A 12756-nucleotide genomic window follows, 5' to 3' on the forward strand; every position below is an offset into this window, starting at 1 on the left:
ATGCTGAAGGTCACTGACAGGCAAGGACGGGGCCGACGAGAGGCAGAACCGAAGTGTGGCCGCCCACCTGCCACATCTTGGCTCCATTCCATAATCAATGAAATAGATTCGAGGTCCAGTTCTCTGCTAGTCCTATTTCCAGTTGTGCTTTGCTAGAATAGAAGGATTTGAGACCTTGAGCAGCTCCCTGTCCCTCCCTGGGCCCAGTTTCCCTCTGTATAAATTGGGGGTCAGGACAGAAGGTAGCTGGGCAGGGCTCTGAGCCCAAGGTCCCCATCTCATCAAGGGCAGCTGCCCACTGGTCATCTTTCTTTCTTCTTTCTTTCTTTCTTTCTTTCTTTCTCTCTCTCTCTCTCTCTCTCTCTCTCTCTCTTTCTTTCTTTCTTTTTTAAAAAAATTCCAGTACAGTTAACATACAGTGTTAGTTAGTTTCAGGTGTACAATATAGTGATTCGACCACTCCATACAGCACCTGGTGCCCATCATGATAAGTGTACTCGTAATTCTCTTCACATCCTCCCCCACCTTCCCTCTGTAACCACCTGTTTGTTCTCCATATTTAAGAATCTTGTTTTGTTTTTCTCTTTTTTCCTGTATGCTTCACATGGTATTTGTCTTTCTCTGATAACTTTCCTACCTTGGTTTTCCATATGGGATTTTGTTTATAGAACGGTTCTGCTGTTGAGAAGTGTTTGCAAGATGTGGATGATCCCTAAATCTTCTCCATCTCTAAAATTCTGTGGTTTCCTGGGCAGTCGGAGCACCCCATGGCTCATGACCAGTTCCAGAGCACCCCATGGCTCATGACCAGTTCCAGACCATTCCTTTCCATGTCCCTACAATGGGGAATGGAGCACCCCATGGCTCATGACCAGTTCCAGAGCACCCCATGGCTCATGACCAGACCAGACCATTCCTTTCCATGTCCCTACAATGGGGAATGGAGGGACATACAGACACCCTTGGGTGCTTACTATGCCCCAGATCGTATACCTCCATACAAAGCCTCTCATTTAATCTCACAACAATATAAGGAGGTGGAGATGATCACCGCCCCATTTTAGAAAGGAAAAACACACAGAGACTTAGAGGGATAAAGTGTCAGGCTGAAAGGTGGACTGCACTAAGTGGCAGAGACAAGATTCAAACCTAGATCTAGCTCGGCAGAGCCCAGCTCTATGTCGTTTAGAAGGGAAGAGAGATTATACACATTACACGCATGTAGTCATATGCATTCTATCTTTACAGAGAGATGGTAGGATTCAAGGATTATGGACAATTATTAGTCATACTCCCCCTCCCCCAGTTTTCTCAAGAGAAGGCCAAGGCCAGGTTTATAGGGTCCCCCCACCACCCACTGGGCTTCCACTACTATCATCAAGCCTATGGTAAGCCTAGGAGGAAGACACAGACATCGCCATTCCCCTAAACCCAAGGATGGTCTGGGGATTACGTGTCCGGCAAGACAGACGAGGCTATGTTGCACAACAAAGGATTCCAAAATCTCAGCGCTTTAAAGCAACAGAGTCCTATGCTATGCTTCCGTCCCAAGGTGGAAGGGGAGCTCATCATAGACACTTGGGACCCAAAATAATTAGGCTCCATCTAGACACATGCTCTTGTGATGGCCAAGCAAACCACTCATGTGCTTAACCGTTGCTTTCTCAGCTCAGGCCAGGCACAGGACCATGCCTCAGTCCAAGCTGGCAGAGACATACAAGCCTACTGCCTGCCTGGAATGAAAGAATCCCACATATGGGGCAACATGAGAGCACAAGTCTGCCTAGAGTGCCCCCCACCGGCTCGGCTTCCTTGCTCCTTATCTCCCAGATCTGCACCCAGATGTGGCTTTCTGGGTGCCTCCATTGCAGAGATGGGCCTCTTTCTCTACGGGAAGGACGAATCAGTTGGAAGAAATCCATCCCCAGAACAATATAGCATTTTATCAGAATCATGAGTGTGTGTGTGCGTATTTAAATAAATATTTCAGCACTGCCACTAAGCGATACCTAAACTAACTGCCGTATTTTCAGCATTTTCGTGAGTGAGCATCAGTCGGATGCCTGGAGTAGCCTTTTTTTTTTTTTTAAGATTTTATTTATTTGACAGAGATCACAAGTAGGCAAACAGGCAGGCAGAGAGAGAGAGGAAGGGAAGCAGGTTCCCTGCTGATCAGAGAGCCCAATGCGGGGCTCCATCCTAGGACCCCGGGATCATAACCTGAGTCGAAGGCAGAGGCTTTAACCCACTGAGCCACCCAGGCGCCCCTGGAGTAGCCTTTTAACATAATTATCGATGATAATCTGCTTTGTGATATTTTACAGAGCAAAGATTTAAATACTAAGCACAAATCAGAATATAACCGTGTGTACAGAGCTAACATCTGTTTGCTCCTTTTCAGGCTCTGGCAGACACCAGACTCTCCTCAGAGCTGCACGAAGATGCACATGACCTCCTTTCTAAAGTAAAAAATGACATATCAGTGTCGGCCGGAGTGACTGCAGGTGTGGGCCCCGTAGGCAGTCCTGTGACCGTGGATGTGGGTGCATCTGGGTCACGAGGCTCTTTGTTCTTGAAGGAGTTAAACAAGTATAATGAGAAGGTATTACAGCATAATGCCTGTGTCAAACAGTATTCCATAATCTACACGGAACATGTATTACCTTAATTGTATTAAAAAGTACAGTAGTAATTGAACCTGCATTTGCCTGGGTAATTGGAAATGTCTGATCAGTGGTAATCATGTTTGTTTTTCTTATTATGCTTTCACACACAGAATCATCACAAAGGGAATAAAACTGAATGATAAGAGGAGAACTCTTATCACCTCACCCCATTCTTTTTCATGGTTACCTGGAGCAAACAGGGAAATACTTAGAATAGTAATGTCTTAAAGAGAAACAGCCAGGCCATGTAAACTAGGTTGGGAAGAACTCGGAAGCAAGCCTTGCTTTTCGGAATAGATTGGAGGACTGGTATGCTCCGTCCATCATTCATTGGTTCATCAAATGTTCACCACTAACTCCCTGCTAATCTGAGCGACCAGGCAGTGCTTCCTTGAGGAAGGGACATCCATCCACCTAGACTGGGGTCTAGCAACTAATACAGGTTGTCCTGACGAAGAGAGGCGGGAGTCAGTGAGGGGTGCTCTGGGCCTGGGAAACAGCAGTGTGCAAAGGCCTGGAGATGACAGATTGCCTCACACTAACGGGATAGCAAGGCCTTCAACCAGCGGATGCATAGGGTGGGAAGGAAGCGTAGGGAGTAATGAAAACGGAGGAATCGTCAGGAGCCCGAGTAGTATTTACTGAACTGATTCAAAATATACCGAAAAGCCGCAGCAATATTGATACCAGCACTGTGGATTTAGCTGGGGCTCAAAAATTATCCTGGATGATGAAAATGAAGGACTTATGAAAGTTAACTTATTTAACAATATAAATTACGTTCTGGAGCTTTGCCACAAGTCAGCTGTCACTCTGAAGGGAAAGTATTGTTCTGAGATTCGACTATCACATGGTCATGGGGACTTTTTTCAAGGCAGATGGTCTTTTCAAAATTTCACTATCCCTTGGGATTAAGGTTTACTTGGAAATAATGCCCATACACAGCCCTCTTCCTCTTAATCATTTTTGTTTTTGTTTTGAGAGAGAGAGAGAGAGAGAGAGAGAGTGCACGCACAAGAGAGCCTGAGCAGGGGAAGGACAGAGGAAAAGAAAGAGAATCTTAAGCAGACTCCACTTCCAGTGTGGAGCCTGACGTGGGGCTCAATCTCACAACCCTAAAAGCATGACCTGAGCCAAAACCAAGAGTCAGACATTTAAGTGACTGAGGCACCTAGGTGTCCCAATCCCCTGCCTCTTAAACCAACTCAATATGACCCAAGTCCTGCCTCTTTTTTACTATTCGGGAGCCTGCTTTACTTTATCCCTTAACAGTGCAAGATTCCCACTAGAACGTAAGATCCATCATGGCAGGGACCTCTCTCTCATTCAAGATCACATTCTCTGCTCCTAGCACAATGCAAGTGACTACAGGCTCCTACATGTATTTGTTCAGTAAGTTACATCAATGGATAAGGCTGGCGCTTCCTGCCATGTCATCAAAAATACTCCTAAGCATAATTGTAACTGGATACTGAATGCTTGCATGGGAGGTTGCTTCATACAGTGCCATAATTAGAGCAGGGAGGCATGCGGAGGTGACAATGGACTGGGGCTAGAACAGAGTGACCAGCACCATGAACCACACTGCAAGGACCAATCCAGATGACAGCTGAGGAGAAGGGCACCTGAACAGGGGCGGTGAGAACAGAGACACAGGCATGGGAAAGACAGCCAGGCACACCTCAGTGTTTCACAGATGCTTGTAAAATAGACTACTAATAATGTATTTATGCTCATGTGTTTATATGTAAATATACATATTTCCCACAGCTACTAAATGCTACCTTTCACATTATGTTATGTAGTAAAATATGGCCTCTCTTTCTTCTTTTCCCTTATTCCATGGTGGTGGTTGCTGGCAGACATACAGCTTCATGAGAATTTCCACAAAGGTGCAGACTGCTCATTTTAAGATGAGGAGGGACAATATTATGCTGGATGAAGGCATGCTTCAGTCATTAATGGAGCTCCCAGAGCAGTACAATTACGGCATGTATGCCAAGTTCATCAATGACTACGGCACTCATTACATAACGTCTGGATCGATGGGCGGCGTTTATGAATATATCCTGGTAATTAACAGAGAGAAAATGAAATCACATGGTAAGTAGAACAAAGCTTTATGCAAACAGCAGCCAATGCATACGTCAGGATGTAGTTTGCAGTTTTCTGAGCACTGTGTAGGAGCCGTGCATGATCTCCTGGGGGACAGCAGGGTAAGGTAACAGGCATAATACTTGTGTAGAAGGTGGCACAGTGCAGTGCTGCAATTACAGAAGGGAGATATGTGGAGGTGGCAATGGACTGGGGGCAGAACAGGGAGAGAAGAACCAAGAAGAATGTTGAGGTAGCCATCCCAGCTGAGAGTATTACTGCCTACGGGGAACTGAGGTCCAGAAGGGCGCAAAGACTAACTAAGAAGTATCACAAACAAGATTTGAATTCAGACTTGTCTGGTTCCCCAAAACTATGTGTTTTCAATGACACTACTGTTAACCTTCTTGATAACAAATGGCATTTGGGGTTTTGTTATTTAAAATGTTAAAACTTACAAATATAGATTCTTAGTTAACGGAACAGCTATATAATCGGTCTGTGATGCTAGAAACCTGGAGCCATCCCAGATCCCTCCCCTTCCTGTACCCTGCAGATCTCAAAGAGCCTTCGTATGGCTCCAGAGCGGCCCTCACCCCGCCCCGTTCCTCCCTGTTCACTCTTAAAGGGTTCAACTGGGTTCCCACCTATCACTTCCCGCTGCTTTGGCTCTTAAATCTAGGGGAGGGCCCACCTCTGCAATCCACTCTCAAAACTGCTCCCAGAAGGATCTTTCTACTTTATGGATACAATGATATCCCTTATCTGCCCAAAATGCTGAATGGTTCAACTCCCTAGCATGGCATCAGGAGTTTTCATGGTCTTATGCCAAATGGCTAGAAAGGTGATTCTCAAAGTGTGGATTTTAACTGCAGCATCAGGATCAGGGAACCTGTTAGGAATGTAAATTCTCAGGACCCCATCCAAAATCTACTAAATCAGAAATGGGTGGAGGACCCAGGGCTCTATATTTTAACAAGCCCTCCTGGTGATTTTGGCGCTCACTACGGTTTGAGAATGACTGACCTCGTCAATGAGTGAGTAGAAGGCTGAGAAATCGATACCTATTTCAAAGCAAATTCCCAGTTTCAAGAAGGGTCCCTGACTGCACCAGCCCAGGCTGTCCATTTCTTTCCTTTAGCACATTCACATAAATTCCACACTCTTTAATCTTCAAAAGAAAATTTTCCAAATTATAATATTTTTCTCATCTAGATAGCAAGATCTTTGAAAGTAAGGATTAGGTCTGACATGTATTTATCTCTTTAACTCTCAGCACAACATTAAGTGTGTAGTGAGTGTATAAAACAAGACATGGAGTTTGAGAGGGGGCGTTCATTTAGATTCCTGGTGGGGTCATTTGTTAATTCATCCACCTATCCATGTATCCATTTCTTTATAATTCAAGTATCTCTTGAGTCTCTATTATGTACTTGCGTTGGAGATACGATGGTGAGCAAATTCAAACATGGTCCCCACCCTCCGGCAGCAGAGTACTTCCTTCCTAACAGCAGGTCTTAAAATCAACATCTGGATCACTAACAACATTTTACCCAACAACAACAAAGAAGAGACTAGAGAATATCCTAAAGGCTTACAGGTAGTGAATAGAAGTCATTGCTTCAAGGAATCTTTTCCAGCTATACCCATATGGAGTCATGACACAAAACTATGGATGATAGGTCAATATAAAAAAGGAGTTTTATCAACTTTTTAAAGAATCATTCAAAAATGTAAGAAAGGAAGCACAGTACACATTTGTTGAGGACCTACTAGGTTCCAGTGCTGTTGCATACATTCTCATTTCGTTTTCTTGACAACACTTGGAGGTTGGTATTATCCCAGTTTTAGCCCATAAATGCTGGGGCTCCTCAGGGAGGTTAATTACTTTGCCCAGGGCTGCAGGAAGCTGGCATCAGAACCCTGGACCTATGGTCTTTCCACCATGTGGTCCTGGATAGAGCCTTTCATTTGGGCTCTGTCTTTGGTGTTGGATTACTAATTAATTGTCTGGGGTTTCTCATGGCCCCTCCTCTTTAAAATCTGTGAGGCAGAGATGGGCTTCCAATGTGGTTAATATTCAAAAGGAGCCCACCAACAAATTGTCCCAAGGATAATTACCTCAGCTCTGTTTATAGAAAACCATATGTCGATAATAGCACAATTTGCTATTTGTGAAGAGCTGATTTTCTATAAATCCGGAAAGTTAGTGTTGCTTTTCTATAAATATGGAAATGTGCTAATCATCACCTCATCTGCTGGAGACCGCTAATAAATCAGAATTCCATTTACATATTAACCTACCAAGAACAAAAATATCTACCTTCTTTCCCTCTGACAAATAGAATCATGAACACCCTTCTCTCCATGTTTCATATTTGTCTAGTTTCTTCTTTGTCTCTGTCATCCTCCGTCTCTCCTTTCTCTTCAGGTGATTTTATTTCTCTGTCTGTCCTCTTTGTTACTGTCTTTTTCTGTGTATCTTTGATCCATATCAAATAATAATATTTATATTCTCTAAAGTGTTTGTCTCTAAGAAACACACCGTGTGGTGTACATGCATGTCCTCAAAGAGATGAGCTTGGTATGGAGCGATTTAAGTGAACACACTGGCTGGTTAGCTCTGGAGGAATCTTTTGTCCTTGGATTTGCCTCAGATCCTCTCTGGGTTCATCCCAGAGGATTTACAAGGCTGTTTCCTTCTAATGTATCCTTTAGATAAAATGCTTCTCCCTCAAAGGCAGAGTGAAACCATGCATCAAAAATAAAAGGATGCCTTATAGTTTTTAGTGTACAGGTCTTGTAAAAGTCTCTGAAATGGCAGGACACTGATGAAAGAAATTGAAGAAGATACAAATAAATAGAAAGATATTCTGTGCTCACAGAATTCAAAGAATATTGTTAAAATGTCCATGCTACCTGAAGCAATCTACAGGTACAATGCAATCCCTATCAAAATTCCAAAGACTTTTTTTTTCAGAGAACTAGAACAAATGATTCTAAAAATTGTGTAGAACCACAGAAGACCCCAAATAGTCAAAACATTCTTGGGAAAAAAGAACAAAGCTGGGGGCATAGCACTCCCTAGCTTCAAGCTATACTACAAAGATAAAGTAATCAGAACAGCATAGTATTGACATATATACTGATCAACAGAACAGAATAAAGAGCCTAGAAATGAACCCACACATAAATGGACAATTAATTTATGACAGAGGAGGCAATAATATCTAATGGAGAAAGAAAACTCTGTTTAATAAACAGTGTGGGGGGCACCTGGGTGGCTCAGTGGGTTAAAGCCTCTGCCTTCAATTCAGGTCATGATCTCAGGTCCTGGGATTGAGCCCCATATCGGGCTCTCTGCTCAGCAGGGAGCCTGCTTCCTCCTCCTCTCTTTCTCTGCCTGCCTCTCTGCCTACATGTGATCTTTGTCTGTCAAATAAATAAATAAAATCTTTAAAAAAAAATAAATAGTGTGGGAAAAACTGGACCACTGTTTTACACTATATACAAAAATCAGCACAAATGGTTTAAAGACTTGAATGTAAGACCTGAACCATAAGACACTTAGAAGAAAATAGAGGCAGGAAACAATTGGTCTTGGCAATTTTGGGGGGCTCTAATTCCAAAGGCAAGGGAAACTAATGCAAAAATGAACAACTGGAACTAGGCCAAACTAAAAAGCTTCAGCACGGTGAAGAAACATTGACAAAATGAAAAGGTAACCTACTAAACGGGAGAAAATATTTGCAAAATATATCTGATAAGGGGTTCATATCCAAGTTATATAAAGTACTGATACCACTTAAGAACAAGGAGATAAACAAGTCAATTAAAAAGTGGGCAGAAAATCTGAAGACGTTTTTCTAGAGAAGACATACAGATGACCAACAAGCGCATGAAAAGATGTTTGCCATCACTAATTATTAGGGAAATGCAAGTCAAAACCACAATGACATATCACCTTATAGCTGTCAGAATGGCTGTTATCAAAAAGACATAAGGGTGCCTCTATCTTTTTTAATTAGTATTTCCATTCTCTTTGTATAGATACTGAGTTGTGGAATTGCTGGATCATGTGGTAACTCTACTTTTGGAGGAAACCCCATATCATTTTTGCATATTTACCTTTTTTTGATGAGAACTCTTAAGTTTTATTCTCTTAGCAAGTTTCAATGATATAATACAGTGTTATCAACCGCAGTCACCATGTTATACATCAGAACTTGGTCATCTTATAATTAAAAGTCTGTACCCTTTCAACAACTTCTTCTTATTTCTCCTACCCTCAGCTCTGGTAATCACTTTTCTGCTCTTGGTTTCTATGAAGCTGATTTTTTTTTTTTTTTGGCTCCTCTATGCAGTATTTGTATGTCTATGTCTACCTTATTTCACTTACCATAATGTCTTCCAGGTCCATCTATGTCATCATAAAGGACAGCATCTCCTTTTTAAAAGCTGGGTAATATTCCATTGTATATCTGCACCACATTTTCTCTATCCATTCATCTGTTGACTTAGATTGTTTCCATATTTTGGCTAATCTGAATAATGCTTCTATGGGCATGGGAGTACAGATATCTTTTCTAGATAATGATTTCATTTCCTTCGCATGTGTTCGCAAAAGTTGAATCAATGGATTGTCTATTTTAATTTCTTGAGGCGCCTCCGTTCTGTTTTCCATGGTGGCTGTACAAGTTGACATTCCCACCAACAGCATACAGGGTTCCCTTTATTCCACATCCTCACCCACATTTGTGGTCACTTATCTTTTTGATAATAGATGTCCTAACAGGTGCGAGGTGATTTCTCACTGTGGTTTTGATTTGCACTTCCCTGATGATGGCTGATGTTGAGCATCTTTTCATGCCTTTGGCTGTTTGTGTATCTTCTAATCTTCCAAAGATCTGTGCAAGAAGAGGCGTCCTTACTTCCACAGATGAAGGAAATGAGGCTGAAAAGTTCTACCATTAGTAAGTGAAAAATACAGGAGCTATTTTGAGTTATAGTCCAGGCTTCTCGCCTCTTATCCAAGCTGCCTTTTTCCAGACTCACAATCTGGGAATAATTCTGACTTCCTCTCTCTTCACACGTCTCCTTAGTCACCTCCTCGGTACCTACGCGTTGGGTCTTCCTTTCCAGCTCCATGTCATTGCTCACTGGGTTATGCCATATTTTCTCTGTCAGTTCCCTCTATCCATGTTGACAACATAAAATGAGAAAAGTATCAGAGATTAGCGGATATTCCATAAACACCTTTGGAACAAACATGGTAGTGGTCCGCTCTGGACTCCTTTCTGTGGCTAATGTAAATAGGTCCTAACACATCTGTTTCAGCTTCTGTGCCCTTTGTTTCTCAAAAATGTAACAGGAAATACAGTGTTTTATCAACATCAAAGAATCTAAGTAAATCTGATTGGAAACTTTTATCAGGGATGCTGTAATGGAAACCATGCATGCACTAGACAGTAAATGAATGGTCCTCAAGACTCTAAGGTTCATGATTATATGGATTTTGACCATATTGCAAGACTCTGCAAAGACCTTAAGGAAAATGACTTCTGCTGATGTTTTGCCTATGAAGGAAACCAGCAGCACTGTCTGGACCTATGAAAGCAGACAGCGTGGAAGTAAAAATATTTTTTCCAAATGAGATAACTTTGCTTTTCATGTAGGCACTGCCATCTGAAAGCTAATACTTTATGTCTCAGAGTCTCAGTTTTCCCATCACTAATATGGGACAATAAACTACTCTAAAGGCTGTTAGAAGAATTACTCTAGGTAATATTTTTTAAAAGCACTGATAAGTAAAACACCGTCCAAACAGTAGTTACTATTATAGATTCCAGTTGAGGTCAGTTAGTCGTAAAGTCATGTGATCAAGGAGTTACTATGTGACCAAGTAGTTACTATTACAGATTCCAGGTGGGGTCAGCAAGTTGTGAAGTCATGTGATCAAGAACTACAGAAGGAAAACACATGCTAGTGTCATGGTAACAAGGAACCTAAACTTGGGAGTCAGACACATCTGGGTACACATCTTGGTTCCACCGGTTAGTAGCTACATGGCCTTGATCAGGATACACAACTTCTCTAAACCTCAGTTTTTCAGGACCCAATAGGAATGATAATCAAGGTTTGTCGAAGCAAAATTCTAACTGCATCTTCCATGTAAGTATTTAGATATTCATCTCCCCTCAAATGAAGGATAATAGTAGCATAGCACCGTGGTTGAACACATGGGCTCTGTCACTTACTAGCTATGTGATCATGGGCAGGTTATCTAATCATTTTAAGTCTCAGTTTCTTACCCTGTTAAGCTGGAAGAATTCATGGCATTTAACTCACAGAATACTTATGAAAAATGCATGGACATATGCACAGAAAATATTTAATACTGTGCTCAGCCTCTAACAAGCACCCAATAAATATCAATTGTTGGAAAAGTTTCTGTTTCAGAACCTTTACCTGGATTCAAATCTCATCTCCACCATTTATTAGCCTAGTGACCTTCAGACAAATTCACTATCCTCCTTGTGCCTTAGTTTTCTGTTCTTTTAGATGAGACAGTGATAGTACCTACTTTATAGGATTCTTGTGAGTATGAAATGAAACTATTTATGTGAGCATGTGGCCCAGCACTTGGCATATAGTAAGAGTTGAAAGACATTACCAGGGGCACCTGGGTGGCTCAGTGGGTTGGGCCACTGCCTTCCGCTCGGGTCATGAACTCAGGGTCCTGGGATCGAGTCCCACATCAGGCTCTCTGCTCAGCAGGGAGCCTGCTTCCCTCTCACTCTCTCTGTCTGCCTCTCTGCCTACTTGTGATCTCTGTCAATAAATAAATAAAATCTTAAAAAAAAAAGACATTACCAGTAGTAGTTGTACTACGGTGGTTTCATTACCACATGCTTTATGTTGTTCCCAGCTTTTCAGTTATTAACCCTATAATGTTAACTGCCCTCTCATCTGTAAAGTGAGGATAAGATCGCCTGTCTCATAGGCCCTGCAACTGGTCAGCTCTGAAACACTGTTCAAATAGAAAGGAAATCATTATCATTGTGTCCAGCCTGCAGTGGCCAATGTTTTTGCTGTAGATTTGGAGCCTCAGCAATCATGCCTTCTCCCCCACCTGCCCATTTTTTGGATCAAGGTCATTCATTTATGTCCCTGGTACTTCATCCTGTTTTGGAGGGACTGCCTCTCTCATTCATCAAGGTCACTTTGAATTCTCATCACTATCTTTCAAAGTGTTAACAACTCGGCCCAAATCAGTGCCTGTGTTCCATCATTCCTCCCTTTGATGGAAGCCAGATAACAGTGACCCTGGGAAAGACCCTTCCAGCAAGAGCACAGTACATTCTTCCTGCCACTGTGGGTGGCATCCCCTTCCAGCCAGGGGCCCTGGACCAGCTAGCTGGTCTACCACCTAACTCACAGGGTAGAAAAAGCCACAGAAACACAATTAAAGCTCACTAAAGTTCATGTCAATTCTAGTACATGTGATGCCAAAGTGAGCATTGAAGTTGATGTCAGTTATAATTCCACATGCTCCCCCTCCCTGCCTCCTCCCTTCCTTTACTTACTCATTCCTTCAGTTTTTCATTCAACATTTATTAAGCACATAAACATGGTAAGCGCTGTCTAGATACCACATGGTTGCTCTCATCAAGGGTGTATAGAAGGTAACAGTGCTTCTCTTTGTCATAATCATCCAATTATAGTCAGAAATGATTTATTGTGTAGACAACCAAATTGGTTGCCACCTAAAATGAGTTAATTTTTAAACTTTATTGTACTTAGAGCTAACTGAAATATTTGTTTTTTTTAATATTTTATTTATTTATTGATGCAGAGAGAGAGGTTACAAGCAGGCAGAGCAGCAGGCAGAGAGAGAGGGAAGCAGTCTCCCTGCTGAGGAGGGAGCCCGATGTGGGGTTTGATCCCAGGACCCTGAGATCATGACCTGAGCTGAAGGCAGAGGCTTAACCCACTG

At 42.3% G+C, this 12756-nt stretch overlaps 1 protein-coding gene across 1 annotated transcript in view; it reads left to right on the forward strand.

Annotated features, from left to right (window-relative positions):
• The window catches only part of C8A (complement C8 alpha chain), a 64576-nt gene that overhangs the window by 26945 nt on the left and 24875 nt on the right, over window positions 1-12756 (forward strand). The window contains exons 6-7 of the mRNA XM_082688112.1: window positions 2402-2602; window positions 4529-4769. Of these exons, the coding sequence (XP_082544238.1) occupies window positions 2402-2602; window positions 4529-4769 (442 nt within the window). The remainder of the gene's footprint in view (window positions 1-2401; window positions 2603-4528; window positions 4770-12756) is intronic.

This window comes from Mustela nivalis (genome assembly GCF_964662115.1).
Source record: "Mustela nivalis genome assembly, chromosome: 10".
NCBI classification, from domain to species: Eukaryota; Metazoa; Chordata; class Mammalia; order Carnivora; family Mustelidae; genus Mustela; species Mustela nivalis.